Raw genomic sequence first — 14,186 nt, forward strand, 5'->3', positions numbered from 1 at the left:
AAAATTTAAAGATGAATAGAGGCTGTAAGTAAATAACAGCTAACTTATTATTATGTACGCTTTGTAGGTATGGAATTTTTCACTCGCTCTGCACGATTTATTTACAGATATGTTTAGATCAATGTACATATGACGTATAAACGGTCAAAGGTAGTTATGATACATTCAGCTTGTTGGAATAATTTCACCCCTTTAAAAATGTGTTTAAGATGTCAATACTTTGTTGTATGAGAGGAATTCGTTGGAAACCTCGTTCCTTCAAGCGAGACGGACCTCCAAAGTAATTAGTTATCTACAATAAGTCAGCAATCACATAATTTATATAAGATCCATTAAGATCAAAGATGGGCTTTATTTCATTATTACTAGTAAACATGCCTTTTAATTCAATCATGTTTGAAAACCTTTGAAGCTTCAATTTCACTACTGAAAAATTTTCAAATTTCGATGACCGCACAAATTATATAACAACGAACTTTTCAACTCTACTGACACTTAAGGAGTTCTATTGTTCTTATTCAAACACAACCAATACCAACATCATGTCTCAAGGAACTTTATACGCCAACTTCAGAATTAGAGGTATTGTCCCAAAATGTTTGGTCAAAGCATTGAACTTAGATGTTAACATTGTGGAACCTGAACAGGCTCCAGAACAGTTTGCTAAGGACTTCCCATTACAAAAGATCCCATCTTTTGCAGGTCCGAAGGGTTTCAAATTGACTGAATCTATGGCCATTAACTATTATTTGATTCAATTGTCTTCAGATGAAAAATTAAAGGCTAGATTATTGGGTTCTGATTTGAACACTCAAGCTCAAATCATTAGATGGCAATCATTTGTCAACAGTGACGTCTTGCACCAAATTGTAAATGCATTTGCCCCATTGAGAGGTGATGTCCCATATAACAAAAGGGCCGTTGATGCTGCTTTGGAACAACTTACCAAGATGACTGCTATCTTCGAAGACAGATTGAAGGAATACACTTACTTGGTTAACGAACATATAACATTAGCTGATTTGGTTTGTGCTACCACAATGACTAGAGGTTTCAACTATTTGTGGGGTAAGGAATGGAGAGCTGAACACCCTGCCATTGTTAGATGGTTCAATACTGTTACTGCTTGTGATATGTTGAAGCATGAATTTGTTGACTTCAAGTTCATTGATGCTCAATTAGCTCCTCCACAAAATAAGAAGAAGGAAAAGAAGGCCTCTGAAGCAAAGCCTGCTGCGGAAAAGAAGAAAGCTGAGAAGAAACCAGAAGCTGCTGCCGAAGCTCCAGCTGAAAAGAAACCAAAGCATCCATTAGAATTATTAGGAAGATCCACTTTCGTCTTGGATGAATGGAAGAGAAAATACTCTAACGAAGACACCAGACCTGTTGCTTTGCCATGGTTCTGGGAACATTACAACCCAGAAGAATACTCTCTATGGAAGGTTGAATATAAATATAACGATGAATTGACTTTAACTTTCATGTCCAACAATTTGATTGGTGGTTTTTTCAACAGATTATCCGCTTCTACCAAGTACATGTTCGGTTCCATGGTTGTCTATGGTGAAAACAATGACAATGGTATTGTCGGTGCCGTCTTGGTCAGAGGTCAAGACAGTGTTCCAGCCTTTGATGTTGCTCCAGATTGGGAATCTTACAGCTACACCAAGTTGGACCCAACTAAGGAAGAAGACAAGGAATTTGTTAACAATATGTGGGCTTGGGACAAGCCAGTCAACGGTAAGGAAATCGTCGATGGTAAGGTCTTGAAATAGATACCATAAATATGCTTATTTACACTTCTTTCAACTATATAGAATTACACATCACCCAAGAATAAGTAATATAACCTATGATTTATTATTACCTTTTAACGACTTCATAGTAGCTCGATTAAAATTACCGTCGGTGTTGGTTAACTCCGTCGGTTGAAAAAATATAACGACATCGAAATTTCAAGTCAAAAATTTAGGTAGAATGTCTATTTCAATGTTAATCTGAAGAGCCTTGAGCATCCATTAATAAATCCAGTTTAGAATAGGCCTCAGAAACAGTCACATAACATTGACCCTATAGATATAATAAACAAGAAAGAAAAAATGACTAGTAGAACGGAAACTATTGAATCAGCATCTAATGGAATTTTGCACAATTTATTGACTACTATAATCCAAGATATTGTCGCTAAGGAAAGAGTTAATTCACAGGTTTTAAATACAAGGTATCCTAATATAAAACCTTATTTTTATGATCCTAATGGGAATTTAGATATAAATGGACAGCCGAAACGTCAAGAGTCATCACAATATTTTCACTGTGTTAACTGTGGGAGAGAAATTTCAGCCAATAGGTTTGCTGCCCATTTACAGAGGTGTTATAGTCGTGGATCAAGGAGGTAAGAAAAGTACCAATAAGGTAACACACAGAAGACCATCACTGTTCTAGAAGGAATCCAATCTCTCTTCAGTGTTTTTTCAGAGGATAATCCGACTACAAATTACTCCTTCTTAAAGAAAGTCCACTATTTGTTAAAAAAGGTACACTAGAACTAAGTTTACATAAAATACAAAATTTGATGGCAGGGACACCAGTCATGATTTATGAAAGTTACATCAGGAACACTATGCATGCGCCCAATCATATATAACGTAAGGATAGCACACTAATACTCCGTGTCTGTGGCCCAACATACACGCTACTTTGTACTTCCTTTGCCAATTCTCACTCTCTAATAGTTAAGCATTTCAAAGGTCACTTTTTTATTTCTTTTCATATATTTAAATAATCTGCCACCAACAGTAGCTGTAAAGATAACTCGGTGGGTAGATCAAATTCAGGTATGTCATCCGAATCAGGGACATCCTTATACTTCAACTTATATTCTAGGTATTCACAAACTTTGTCTAAGATATCAGAAGAGTATTGTGATAAATCTATCTTTGGGTCTGTCTTCATATTAGGATGCTTTAAGAAGGCGGTTAATACTGGCGAAAGACTGGCGGCTTCAATGCTTAGCTCGTGCTCGCTGCCATCTTCTGCAACCAACTTAACCGTGTGGAGTTCAGGCATTATTCATCAAACTTGAACCTCTTTCAACTTTTATATTATCTTGTTCAGTGAACAGTCCTCAAGTCAAGTATTGAATTTATCCAGTAAAAAATGTGAAGATATTATATTTTGCGCGATCATTTGAATAGGGATTTTAGGATGATCAAACAGATCACCTCAAATGAGATAGCATAAAGGCAGAATGCAAGATAAATTAAAGAACCCAAGTCTGAATTGGGAGAGACTATCAAATATATTTTATAGAAGCAGGAAGTTATGTGAATTGGATTGGACCGGTGGAAAAAATGACTTCTCAACTAAGTTCGCTACTTCGACAACGTTAATTGCAATAATGGGAGAAGACACACTTTCCGTTTACAGCTACCTGGGAGCTCTTATAGGTCAGGTAGGGAGTGAGAACTTAGAAAATGTGATTAAATTTGAATTTGATAATGAAACTGAGAAACTGGTAATTGTCTGCCAGGACGCAATCAAAGTTATAGAGAATTGGTTACCTTTAGAAGTAAAATCTCTCCCGGTTCCAGAGGAAATACGAGATAGAGACATAATTTGGGACTATAAACAAGGTATTGTGATTCTTAAGGATTCTAAAGATATTTATTCCGTTCGATCAGGAAATTTCGAAAAGATCATCTCGAACAACGGCCAATTTAGACTACTGACCAAGGATAGTTGGGACTGTAATGAGAAAATGGTGGTTCTCTTAGATATGGATAACGTTTATCATTTTGACTTGCTTACAAATGATTTGGAGAATGCGATCCCTAATTCACAATGGCACAGGATCACCATTTCATCAAAAAGTTTTGTTTGTTTGTATAATCTCAAAGATGAGAAAATCCAAGTTTATAAAGACCCACAACGGACTTTACTGGAACATACGATGGATAAATCTCCCATCGATATCAAATGGTGTGGCAATGATACCATTGTTACCTCATTTGAGGATGAAATAAGATTATTGGGCCCCGATGGAAGTTATGCGACATTTTGGTATCCCTTTGAGATTGTTGATTTGAGGACAGAAGTTGATGGGGTCAAAGTCATCACAACAAATGGCATATTTTTCATATCTAGAGTCGAAAGTTCTACCGAAAATATCTTCAGAATAGGATCAACGGAACCAGGTGCTATTCTCTTAGATTCTTGGAAGCTATTAAAAGAACATGCGCCTAGAGCATTAGAAAATTTGAAAAGTTTTGATTTGAAGAAGGGAGTGTTAGACTGTATCCATGCTTCTATCAACGAATGGGACATACGCTTACAGAAGATTTTGCTAAATGCAGCTTCTTTCGGTAAGAGCTCATTAGCATACAAGAGTTTTGATGCCAATGAACTAGTGAAGGGATGTGAACTTGTAAAATTACTAAATTCTTTGAGAAAGATGGGTATTTTCATTACAAGAAAACAATACGAAATAATTACTTTGAGAGGACTAATTCAAAGGCTAATAAGGGCTCATAAATATTACGAGTGCTTCCAAATTTGTCGATTGGAGAATAGTTTTGAATTTTTTCAAGAGATATTTTTAAATTGGGCCATTACCAAGATCAAATTATCATCAAACTTTGAAGATTCAGAATTGCTGACTACAATTGAACGTCAAATAATCGAACTTCCGGAGAAATTTCATGTACCTCTGGCTAAGATAGCACATGCCAGTTTTTTGGAAGGTCGGTTTCAGCTAGCTAGAAATCTTGCTCTTCTTGAAAAAGAGCCTGAATTGAAGATCTTGGAGCTATACAAAGTGGATGATAACAACTTAGCTTTAACTGAATGTTTAAAGGCAGAGTCCCCAGAATTGACAATATCGCTGTTATTCAAACTTCAAGAGAAACTTACGCCAGTTCAGTTGATAAAACTTCTGATTTTGGATATGATCGATTATTCCCTTTACCCTTATGTACAAAGAAATAATTACGGTTTCCTATTTGATTTTTATCGTCAAATTGATAAATTAATAGATTTGGGACAATTGATGATAAAACAGGCTCAACAGCAAGATTCAATTAAAACGTTTGTATCACCTGTTGAAGAACTGTACAAAAAGGTTTCTACTGACGCATTGATCAAGCAAGATACGGAACTTTTGAAAAGACAAGATAAATTATGGAATTATCAAGAGTCGTTAACAAACACATTTGGAATAAGTTTTACCGAATACACACTGGATGAAACGTTGTCTAAATTAATTGAAATGCAACAAGAAAGGCAGGTTAAGGATGTGGTCAAAAACTTCAAGATTGGAGAATTTAAATTCTATCATATTAAATGCAGAACGTTAGTTGCTCAACGACGTTTTGATGATCTCATGAAATTTGCCATGGATAAGAAATCACCGATAGGATATCTTCCTTTTTATAAAAGACTAAGGAGGGAGGGATTCATAAGGGAGGCTGCCTCTTACGTGAGCCTCATGACGGGAGCATCATATGAAAAGAAGAAGGAATTGCTAATCGATTGTAAAGGTTACAAGGAGTTGATTCAACTTGCTGGAAAACATAAAGATATTGTCGGATTGAAAGAATTGTATAAGATGGTTCCTCCGAATGAACCTGAGTTGAAAGTGATGATAACAGATACAATAAATACACTATAAAACCTCAGCGGCTAGCGTTTACTATCAATATCCGTTTTTAGTGACTGAAAATTTTTAGAAAAAAATGCGAAGCTCATCGCGAGAAACTTCTACAATATTTCTTAGCATAGTAGATAGTATCGTTACGATCTGACTGAATATATATACAGATAACCTATAAATTCGAACAGTTCCTCATAAATTGTTGTACATAAACATATTGAGATGGAGAATATTGCAAAGGGAAATGGGAACCACAGAAATGCGGCCTATAAGCAGAATGACAATGGACTAGATATGAAAACATTATTCGTTAGGTCAATTCCTATGGATGTCACAGATGAAGAATTAGCTGATTACTTCTCCAACTTTGCTCCAACAAAGCATGCGGTTGTCGTGAAAGATGTCAACAAGAAATCCAGGGGATTCGGTTTTGTTAGTTTCGCTGTCGAGGATGATACAAAAGAAGCATTAAAACAAGCAAGAAAGGCAAAGCTAAAGGGCCATCTATTGAGAGTTGATATTGCCAAGAGGAGAGACCGTTCAAATAAACCAGGTGAAGGTGATAAGCCAGAAAAAAAGACCAGGACTGACACTATTGCTCGTGATGAGAATGAAGAAGTGGATGAAGAATCTTTACTAAAAGGTAAGCCTAAATTGATTATTAGGAATATGCCATGGAGTTGTCGTGATCCAAATCAGTTGAAGAAAATATTTAGCAGATTTGGTACTGTTGTAGAAGCATCCATCCCTAAGAAACGTGACGGTAAACTATGTGGATTTGCTTTTGTTACTATGAAAAAATTAAGTAATTGTACTATCGCCTTGGAGAATACAAAGGATTTAAAAATTGACGGAAGATCTGTTGCTGTTGATTTTGCTGTTCAAAAGAACAGATGGGAAGACTACAAAAAAAGTAACAAAGAAGAAACTACAGAAAATAATGAAGACGAAGAAGAAGACGAATCCGAATCAGATGATGAAAGCAGTAGAAGGAGTAAAAAATCTGATGTAGAACTAGGTTCCGATGAAGAAGTTTCAGAAGATGAAGATGAAGACGAAGACGAAGACGACGAGGAAGATCAACAAAGAAAAAGAGATGAACGTCCAAAGCAAAATAAAAAAGAAGACTTTTCCATCTTTGTTCGTAACGTTCCATACGATGCGACAGAGGAATCACTGGCTGCTCATTTTAGTAAATTCGGGCAAGTTAAATATGCCCTTCCAGTTATCGACAGAACTACTGGTTTGGCAAAGGGTACTGCATTTGTGGCATTCAGAGACCATATGACTTACAAGTATTGTATTGACAATGCTCCTGCCGCTGGGTCAACTTCATTATTGATTGGAGATGACGTTTTACCAGAATATGTTTACGAGGGAAGAGTACTTTCAATTTCCCCAACTTTAGATAGAGAAAATGCTAATAGACAAGCTGAAAAGAATGCAGAAAAAAGAAAGGAATTTCTTGGTAAAGCGCCAGGTGAACGTGACAGACGTAATTTATATTTGCTTAACGAAGGTAAAGTTGTGGAAGGTTCAAAAATGGCTGCTCTTCTGTCAACCAAAGATATGGAAATTAGAGACAAGTCTTATAAGTTGAGAGTAGAACAACTGAAGAAAAATCCATCTTTACATTTATCAATGACTAGATTGGCTATCAGAAATCTTCCAAGAGCAATGAATGACAAAGCCTTGAAGGCACTGGGGCGTAAAGCCGTTGTTGAATTTGCTACTCAAGTAAGTGCAGGTGAAAGACATCCATTGAGTAAAGAGGAAATAGTAAGATCTACCAAGGATAAATATAGGTTTATGTCTCCTGATGAAATTGAACACCAAAAGAAAAAAGATAAAAAGAATGGTCTAGTTAAACAAGCTAAGATTATTATGGAAATCAAAGGTGCTACAGCAGGTAGAAGTAGAGGTTACGGGTTTATTGAATATAAAGATCATAAGAGTGCATTGATGGGGCTAAGATGGATGAACTGTCATGCTGTTACGCAAGATGAAGTTCTTGAGGGTCTTTCAGAAGAGGAAAAGAAAACGATTGAGGCGGACAGTACAAAGGGTAGACGACTATGTGTTGAATTTGCAATTGAGAATGCCAATGTTGTGAAGAGAAGGAGAGAACATATTCAACAAGCAAGAGAGAGTTCCAAGAGGAAGCTTGATGCAGGTACTGAAGATTCTACTGAGAAAGAACATTCAGCCAAAAAGGTTAAGAAGGATGAAGAAGAGAAAGAAAATTCTGGAGATAAGAAGGATAGCGGCATGAGCGATGATGTCAAAAGATTAATCGGTATCAAACGTAGGAGAAGACATGGTAAGAAATAATTTCGTGAATACTCTTACACTAATTAATTAATTATTCTGTAAATTAAATTTAAGATATGCATTCAATGACACGTATGTAAGTCAGATGAAGTAAAAATGTGAGAGAAATTCTATATATTGAGAATAGTCAAAACTCTAAAAAGTGCCAAAAAATAGAAATAAAATCAACGTCTATATGAATTTATTTTACCTTCTTCTTTTCCTTGCTGGTTCTGTAGTTCTGGAGCCTGGTTGTGAAACAGCTGCAGCTGCGGCGGCAGCCGCAGCTAAGATTCTTCTATTCACACCCAGTCCCCCTAATGTCGTAGAGGTAGATGTGTTAGTAGGGTTTGATTGAGTTTGTTGCGAAGTATGTTTATTTCTATGAATTCCCAAATTTATAATGTCATTATCATTAGTATGGATTCTTCTGGCTGGATATTTATAGTTCAACCCCTCGAAAACATTTTCGCAAACAGGTGAGTCACCATTGGTAAAGTAAGGATGGTCCAGTGCATCAAGAGCATCAATTCTCTGGATTGGATCATAACTTAATAGTCTATAAAGTAAATCAAGAGTATCTTTGTCCCGCCCACCTGCTGAATGATACCACCCTGGTAACTTATCCTTAAACTTTGGAAACTTTGACAGTTGTTCATATTCAGGGTATTTTTGCAGGTTGGGCCAATTTTTCTGAGTTGGGCTACCTAATACCTGTAAGATTTTTTTCATTTGATTTGCTTGAAATGGAACTCCCTTCTTAGCATCCATCTTGGCTTCTTCTCCCTTGAAAAGAGGTTGTAAACCTATTAATTCTGCAAAAATACAACCGACAGCCCATTGGTCTATGGCCGGAGTATAATGCCTTGCTCCAAGTAATAGTTCTGGTGCTCTATACCAAATGGTTACAACGACTTTATCACCAGTGTAAAGTGTTTGCAACATGTTATAGAACTTTCTTGCGAGACCTAAATCCCCAATTTTCACACATCCATCTAATGTTACCATAATATTGGCAGGCTTTAAATCTCGATGGAGAACCCAATTTTGGTGTAAATATGATACACCATCTAGTATTTGCCACATGATAGATCTCACCATCATCGGCGGTATCATCCTCTTTTCTGGATGGGAATGAAAATGAATTATCTGTAATAAATCATATTCGGCAAATTCATAAACCATGTAGATGCTTTTCCTCTCAAGAAATATTTCCACTAATTGGGTCAAATGTTTATTGTTAAGCTCTCTGCACAAAGCCATTTCTCTACACGCACTTTGAGAAATCCCTGTATAATGCAATTGTTCTACACCTTCTTTCTCTGTTTTAAATTTCTTTATAGCATAGTACGTGGATGATACCTTCTTCCTAACAGACGTACCATTTTTCTGGGTCAATATTGTGTTAATGTTGTTATTACCATTATTAGTTGTATTGTTATCAGTGTTATTCATGTTCATAATTTTATCATTTTCTATAGAGTGGGAACCAGATTTTAGAAGTTGTTGCTGGGTTGATCGTATTTGATCTGGAATCATAGTATTTTCTGTATTCTGATTAAATAAAGAACTTTCAGTCGTTGAACTGTCTGTAGAATTGGACGGTATTATAGTGTTATTGTCCATAACATCAATGGAATTACTTCTTTTGGCCTTGTAGACTTTCCCATATGTCCCTGCTGCAATATATCCAATGATCTCATATTTTTCAATCACAGATACCCTAGCACTATCCTTCCTCGCCTTATAAGGTTCTATGGAAAAAACGTCATTATTTGCCATCAACATGGGAGTCTTTCCATGCATGGTACCCGTTGTAGACAAAGTGTTCCCGGTCATCCGTTTTTTATTCACTACCGGATGCTGTTGAACATGCAATTGAGGTTGATTTCTGATAGATTGGCCCTGCCAAAGATCCCTTCCTGTGGGAAATTGCTGCTGCTGTTGTTGTGATGGTATTTGTTGTGAGTATTGTTGTTGATTGGAGAATTGTTTCTGGTAAGGATTGGGTATCCTATCATTGCCATTGTTCATTCTTATATTTGTTAAAGGCGATGCAAAATATTGAAAAGGGATAAAAGTTTTGGCTTAGAAGATAATATTGTAACGTGATGATATTCTAAATATTCTGGTTCTTTATATTCCGTCTAACCTATAATTAAAGACTGTGGTTTTTATTAAATTTTGGTATGTATTGCTCATTCGACTAAGTCTTAGAAATTTTCAAAATTGACGAAATTTAAGGTGACATGGCAGATTACAAGATCAAGAGGGACAGCAATTTCTATACGAGATGAAAATACTTTGTATATGTTATATATAAAAAAATCTATAGAATTGCACAAGTTAACAATATTAATTGTTAATGGGGCTATTTTCTGAAAGATTTAAGCTTATAGAAGGGAAGCAGTAACCATTTCCCGACATAGGGTGCTCCCCATATACTGAAGAGGATCCTTACAGGGTACAATAGCTTCACGATAGCATATGCTAGTGTACCGGCAATAACCAATCTTCCCTTGTCCAGTGTATCATTATACTTATCTCCGACGAGCTTGTTGATTGCCTTCCCACATTGGTCCACCAAATTCTGGAAAACATGTGGTAAATCATGTCCATCATGAATATCTAAGCTATAAAAGACCCACCACAATAAAAGTAACGGCAGAATAGCAGTTAGTTCATGAATTAACAAAAATGAGGCGAATGTGGAAAGGGTGCCTGCCTCAGATATGCGATCAAAATAGTGCGAGAACTTAGGATTCGAGTTCAATTTCGTTAATACCTTGGATTTAGATATCAGTTTATGTAACCTATCATCATATTTTCTCTCTATACCCCCAGCTAGTTTTGCCACTTTGGAATTATTTGTTGATGTTGAATGGTGTGTGCCTCTAGTGGAGAGAGGCATTCCTAGACGAAGAAATCTGGCTGCCGTTACCTGACGGAGGGGAGCACATGAGGATAGTCCTCCTGAAATACCCTGTGGTAATAATAGTTTCATGTGGGCCAATTGTATGAACTTGCAGTTTGTCTCAAAGACTCGCATTAGCTTCTCAATTGAACAGCAGTTTAAACGTCAATTTCGGAACGATTTTTTCATATTTCAATCGTTTATACGTGCTATATACATGGTTAACCTTTTTAACAGTCCAGCTGTCGCTATATATATTCTATTTACATTGTTTGGTGGGCAACACTTTGTTCACATCTCTTACACAGGTAATCCTCTTCTTCCGCATTTTGTTTCCAACATCTGGGGCACTTGTGCATGGTAGACTCTTGGACGGCAAGAATCGCTTCTGTGCCATCAGACAACGAAACAGTTCGGGTGTATTCATTTACCATGACTGGCTCCTCTGTGATTATTACGTCCGCAGCTTGGATAATATCACATATCTGTTCTTTTGTAAATGTTAATTTTGAAAGTGATTTTGTGTGAATTACAGCAACATTTTGAGTTGGGATCTTTAAGGTCTCATCTCGACTTTGAAGTATATCCTGAAATGCCAGTAGGATTGCCCTCTCGTTAGCAGTAAAAGACTCTATAATGGGAGGATTTATGGTGGGTAATTCCCAGTTTGGCTTATCCCAATGACCACTGTTGTTCCACTCAGTAGGTATATAATTACGAACTTCTTGGATCAAAGTCGGTAAAATCGGATTGAGGATTGTGCTATATGTTTGAAGGACATAAAGTAAAACAGTTTGGATTTGCTTTCTCTTTTCAGAAGTGATACTATCGGAATATAAGGAATCCTTAGAAGAATCAAAATAAAATGCGGAAAGCTCACTAGATAAGTGATGTTGCAGGGTGGTAAGAATCTTTGAGAAATTATACGATTGATAACTTTCTTTGCTTTCGGCTAATAATTTTTGTAATGTTGATATTATGTATTGATCCACTGGACGTAATTCCTCTACGGCTAATGGTTCGAAAGTTCCACTTTTCTCCAAATTGCTTAGCAAGAAGCGAAAAGTAATTCTTATCTTCTTTAAGGATTCTGAAACACGTTTCATAATGTTTGCACCTACTACTAAATCCTTTGTAAAATTTGAATGCGCAACGTAATATCTTAGACCATCGATACCAAGGGGAATTAATCCACGAGCTGGATTGCCCTGTATGACATCTGTGGGAGAAATCGTATTACCAATAGATTTGGACATTTTAATTCCCTTTTCATCCAATGTGAACCCATGAGTTATGATATTCCTATAGGGTGCTTCTGCAACTTTTGAGTACGCTACTTTAGTTAATAATAAACTTTGAAACCATCCCCTATGTTGGTCTGAACCTTCTAATGCCACATCAAACAAAGGACTAGGTAAGACTGATCCATTCCTTATCTTCAAAGTATCATGATAAAAGGATTCAATGACTTTCCATGACGACCCACTATCGAACCAGACATCCATGGTATCCGTGCCTCGTCTATATTCATGAGCCACATTCTTATAACTTTCAGGTAGCCATTCCTCCGTGGGTGAGGAATATTGATCAAACCATTTATCAATACCATTAGATTCAATTGTCTTAATAACATGATTAATAATTTCTTCATTCATTAAGACCTCGTCAGAATTTTCAATTCTATAAAAGGCTGGGATTGGAACCCCCCAGGCTCTTTGTCTTGATATACACCATTCATTTCTATTTTTAATAAATGATAATAATCTTGTTTTACCTCTTTCAGGGAAGAAATTAACCTTATCATTCAAACTTTCTACGGCTAATTGTTTCATCTTTGCCAAGTTCAAGAACCATTGAGGGGTAGCTCTAATGATGACAGGTTTCTTAGACCGCCAATCATAAGGGTAAGAATGAGTATATTTCTTCGACCGAAATAGCATGTTTAATTCTTTCAATTTTTCAATGATGATCAACGTTGTTTTAGGATCGAGGACGTATCTTCCAGTGTTCCCAGGTGCATCTGGATCTGTGAGTAGTTTATGAGTGGAAGATGGTAGCTCTGATAAGTTGTAACGACCTTCATGATCTACAGGAGAATATATTGGCAAATTGTTACGAATGCCAACTAGATAATCATCAGGTCCATGACCAGGTGCTGTATGAACCAAACCTGTACCGGTGTCATTTGTAACATGTGTTCCATGCAATAATGGTAAAGGTTCTTCCTCTGAAAACAAGGGGTTTTCATATTTCAGATTTGTTAATAGTTCACCACTGAAAGTCTTGACTATATCATAGTTGGGTATATTCAATTGTATGAGTAAGTTTGATTCCACCAGTATAAATTCGTTGTTATTATCGACCAATTTAACTAAAGAATATGAAAAGTTTTGGTTGAAACAAATTGCTCTATTAGAAAATAATGTCCATGGGGTACTTGTCCAAATTAAGCAGCTAATGGTTACTGGTGTATCTTGAACGATATTCAAGTTTTCAATCAATTGTAATGATGATTGTTTCGTCAAGGGAAATTTTACATACGCCGATGTAGATTCATGACTTTTGTTATATTCTAGTTCACTTTCTGCTAAGGCAGTTTTGGTCTCTGTGCCCCAAAATACGGGCTTATTTTGTCTTAGGATAAGTCCTTCATGATACATCTTTTGAAATATTTTCAATTGATCAATTTCAAATTTCTTATCCATCGTAATATAGGGATCATTCCAGTCCGTAAAGATGGCAAATTGATGAAATTGTTTCCTCTGATGATCAATGGCCGTCAATGCATGTTTCCTTGCCATGGATCTTATCTTTTCAGGAGATATTGTTTCTATGTCTTTCTTTGGTAGACTCTTCAACACTTTCAACTCAATCGGCAAACCATGACAATCCCATCCTGGCTTATAAAACACATACTTTCCTGAGGAATATTGATATCTGACGATAATATCTTTTAATATTTTATTAAGGGCATGACCCAAATGTAAATCACCGTTAGCATAAGGCGGCCCATCATGCAATATGAATAAATTCTCCCTAATAAATTTCAACTTAGCGGAATCAGAGTCCAATTGGTTTATACGATCGATAAATTCTGAAAGTTGTTCCTTGTAGGGTACCTGGGATGATTGAGGGATTAGTTCCGTCAAGGTCTTCTGTAGCTTGGAATGACTGGGAAATTTTGTTTTGGGCAGGTTCAAAGTCTTTTGGTAGGCATGCTGAGCCAAATATCTCCTCCCACCGGACCATATTCTTATCGGGAGAACCATAGCTGCTTGTATTTGCTTGCTTGTGTTCTTGTCATTTTGTATA

At 36.4% G+C, this 14,186-nt stretch overlaps 8 protein-coding genes across 8 annotated transcripts; 4 read left to right on the plus strand and 4 right to left on the minus strand.

Moving 5' to 3' along the window:
• Nucleotides 1-542: 542 nt before the first annotated feature.
• On the plus strand, nucleotides 543-1,775 carry CAM1 (translation elongation factor EF1B gamma; the record flags this gene model as incomplete). Its single annotated transcript, XM_003675542.1, has 1 exon — nucleotides 543-1,775. One exon carries the CDS (start codon nucleotides 543-545, stop codon nucleotides 1,773-1,775), a length of 1,233 nt encoding a protein of 410 aa, XP_003675590.1.
• A 324-nt stretch (nucleotides 1,776-2,099) lies between these two features.
• SGF11 (SAGA histone acetyltransferase complex subunit SGF11) lies at nucleotides 2,100-2,399 on the plus strand (the record flags this gene model as incomplete). Its single annotated transcript, XM_003675543.1, has 1 exon — nucleotides 2,100-2,399. The coding sequence occupies one exon, from the start codon at nucleotides 2,100-2,102 to the stop codon at nucleotides 2,397-2,399; it is 300 nt and encodes a 99-aa protein (XP_003675591.1).
• A 370-nt stretch (nucleotides 2,400-2,769) lies between these two features.
• ELC1 (elongin C) lies at nucleotides 2,770-3,069 on the minus strand (the record flags this gene model as incomplete). Its single annotated transcript, XM_003675544.1, has 1 exon — nucleotides 2,770-3,069. The coding sequence occupies one exon, from the start codon at nucleotides 3,067-3,069 to the stop codon at nucleotides 2,770-2,772; it is 300 nt and encodes a 99-aa protein (XP_003675592.1).
• Nucleotides 3,070-3,250: 181 nt separating this feature from the next.
• Nucleotides 3,251-5,668, plus strand: VPS16 (tethering complex subunit VPS16; the record flags this gene model as incomplete). Its single annotated transcript, XM_003675545.1, has 1 exon — nucleotides 3,251-5,668. The coding sequence occupies one exon, from the start codon at nucleotides 3,251-3,253 to the stop codon at nucleotides 5,666-5,668; it is 2,418 nt and encodes an 805-aa protein (XP_003675593.1).
• Nucleotides 5,669-5,872: 204 nt separating this feature from the next.
• Nucleotides 5,873-7,981, plus strand: NOP4 (mRNA-binding ribosome biosynthesis protein NOP4; the record flags this gene model as incomplete). The annotated part of the gene is made up of 1 exon (XM_003675546.1): nucleotides 5,873-7,981. One exon carries the CDS (start codon nucleotides 5,873-5,875, stop codon nucleotides 7,979-7,981), a length of 2,109 nt encoding a protein of 702 aa, XP_003675594.1.
• Nucleotides 7,982-8,167: 186 nt separating this feature from the next.
• Nucleotides 8,168-9,994, minus strand: SSN3 (cyclin-dependent serine/threonine protein kinase SSN3; the record flags this gene model as incomplete). Its single annotated transcript, XM_003675547.1, has 1 exon — nucleotides 8,168-9,994. The coding sequence occupies one exon, from the start codon at nucleotides 9,992-9,994 to the stop codon at nucleotides 8,168-8,170; it is 1,827 nt and encodes a 608-aa protein (XP_003675595.1).
• A 337-nt stretch (nucleotides 9,995-10,331) lies between these two features.
• Nucleotides 10,332-11,009, minus strand: MRX11 (Mrx11p; the record flags this gene model as incomplete). Its single annotated transcript, XM_003675548.1, has 1 exon — nucleotides 10,332-11,009. The coding sequence occupies one exon, from the start codon at nucleotides 11,007-11,009 to the stop codon at nucleotides 10,332-10,334; it is 678 nt and encodes a 225-aa protein (XP_003675596.1).
• A 128-nt stretch (nucleotides 11,010-11,137) lies between these two features.
• Nucleotides 11,138-14,143, minus strand: ISM1 (isoleucine--tRNA ligase ISM1; the record flags this gene model as incomplete). The annotated part of the gene is made up of 1 exon (XM_003675549.1): nucleotides 11,138-14,143. One exon carries the CDS (start codon nucleotides 14,141-14,143, stop codon nucleotides 11,138-11,140), a length of 3,006 nt encoding a protein of 1,001 aa, XP_003675597.1.
• Nucleotides 14,144-14,186: the final 43 nt, after the last annotated feature.

Source organism: Naumovozyma castellii, chromosome 3 (genome assembly GCF_000237345.1).
Source record: "Naumovozyma castellii chromosome 3, complete genome".
Classification (NCBI taxonomy): domain Eukaryota; kingdom Fungi; phylum Ascomycota; class Saccharomycetes; order Saccharomycetales; family Saccharomycetaceae; genus Naumovozyma; species Naumovozyma castellii.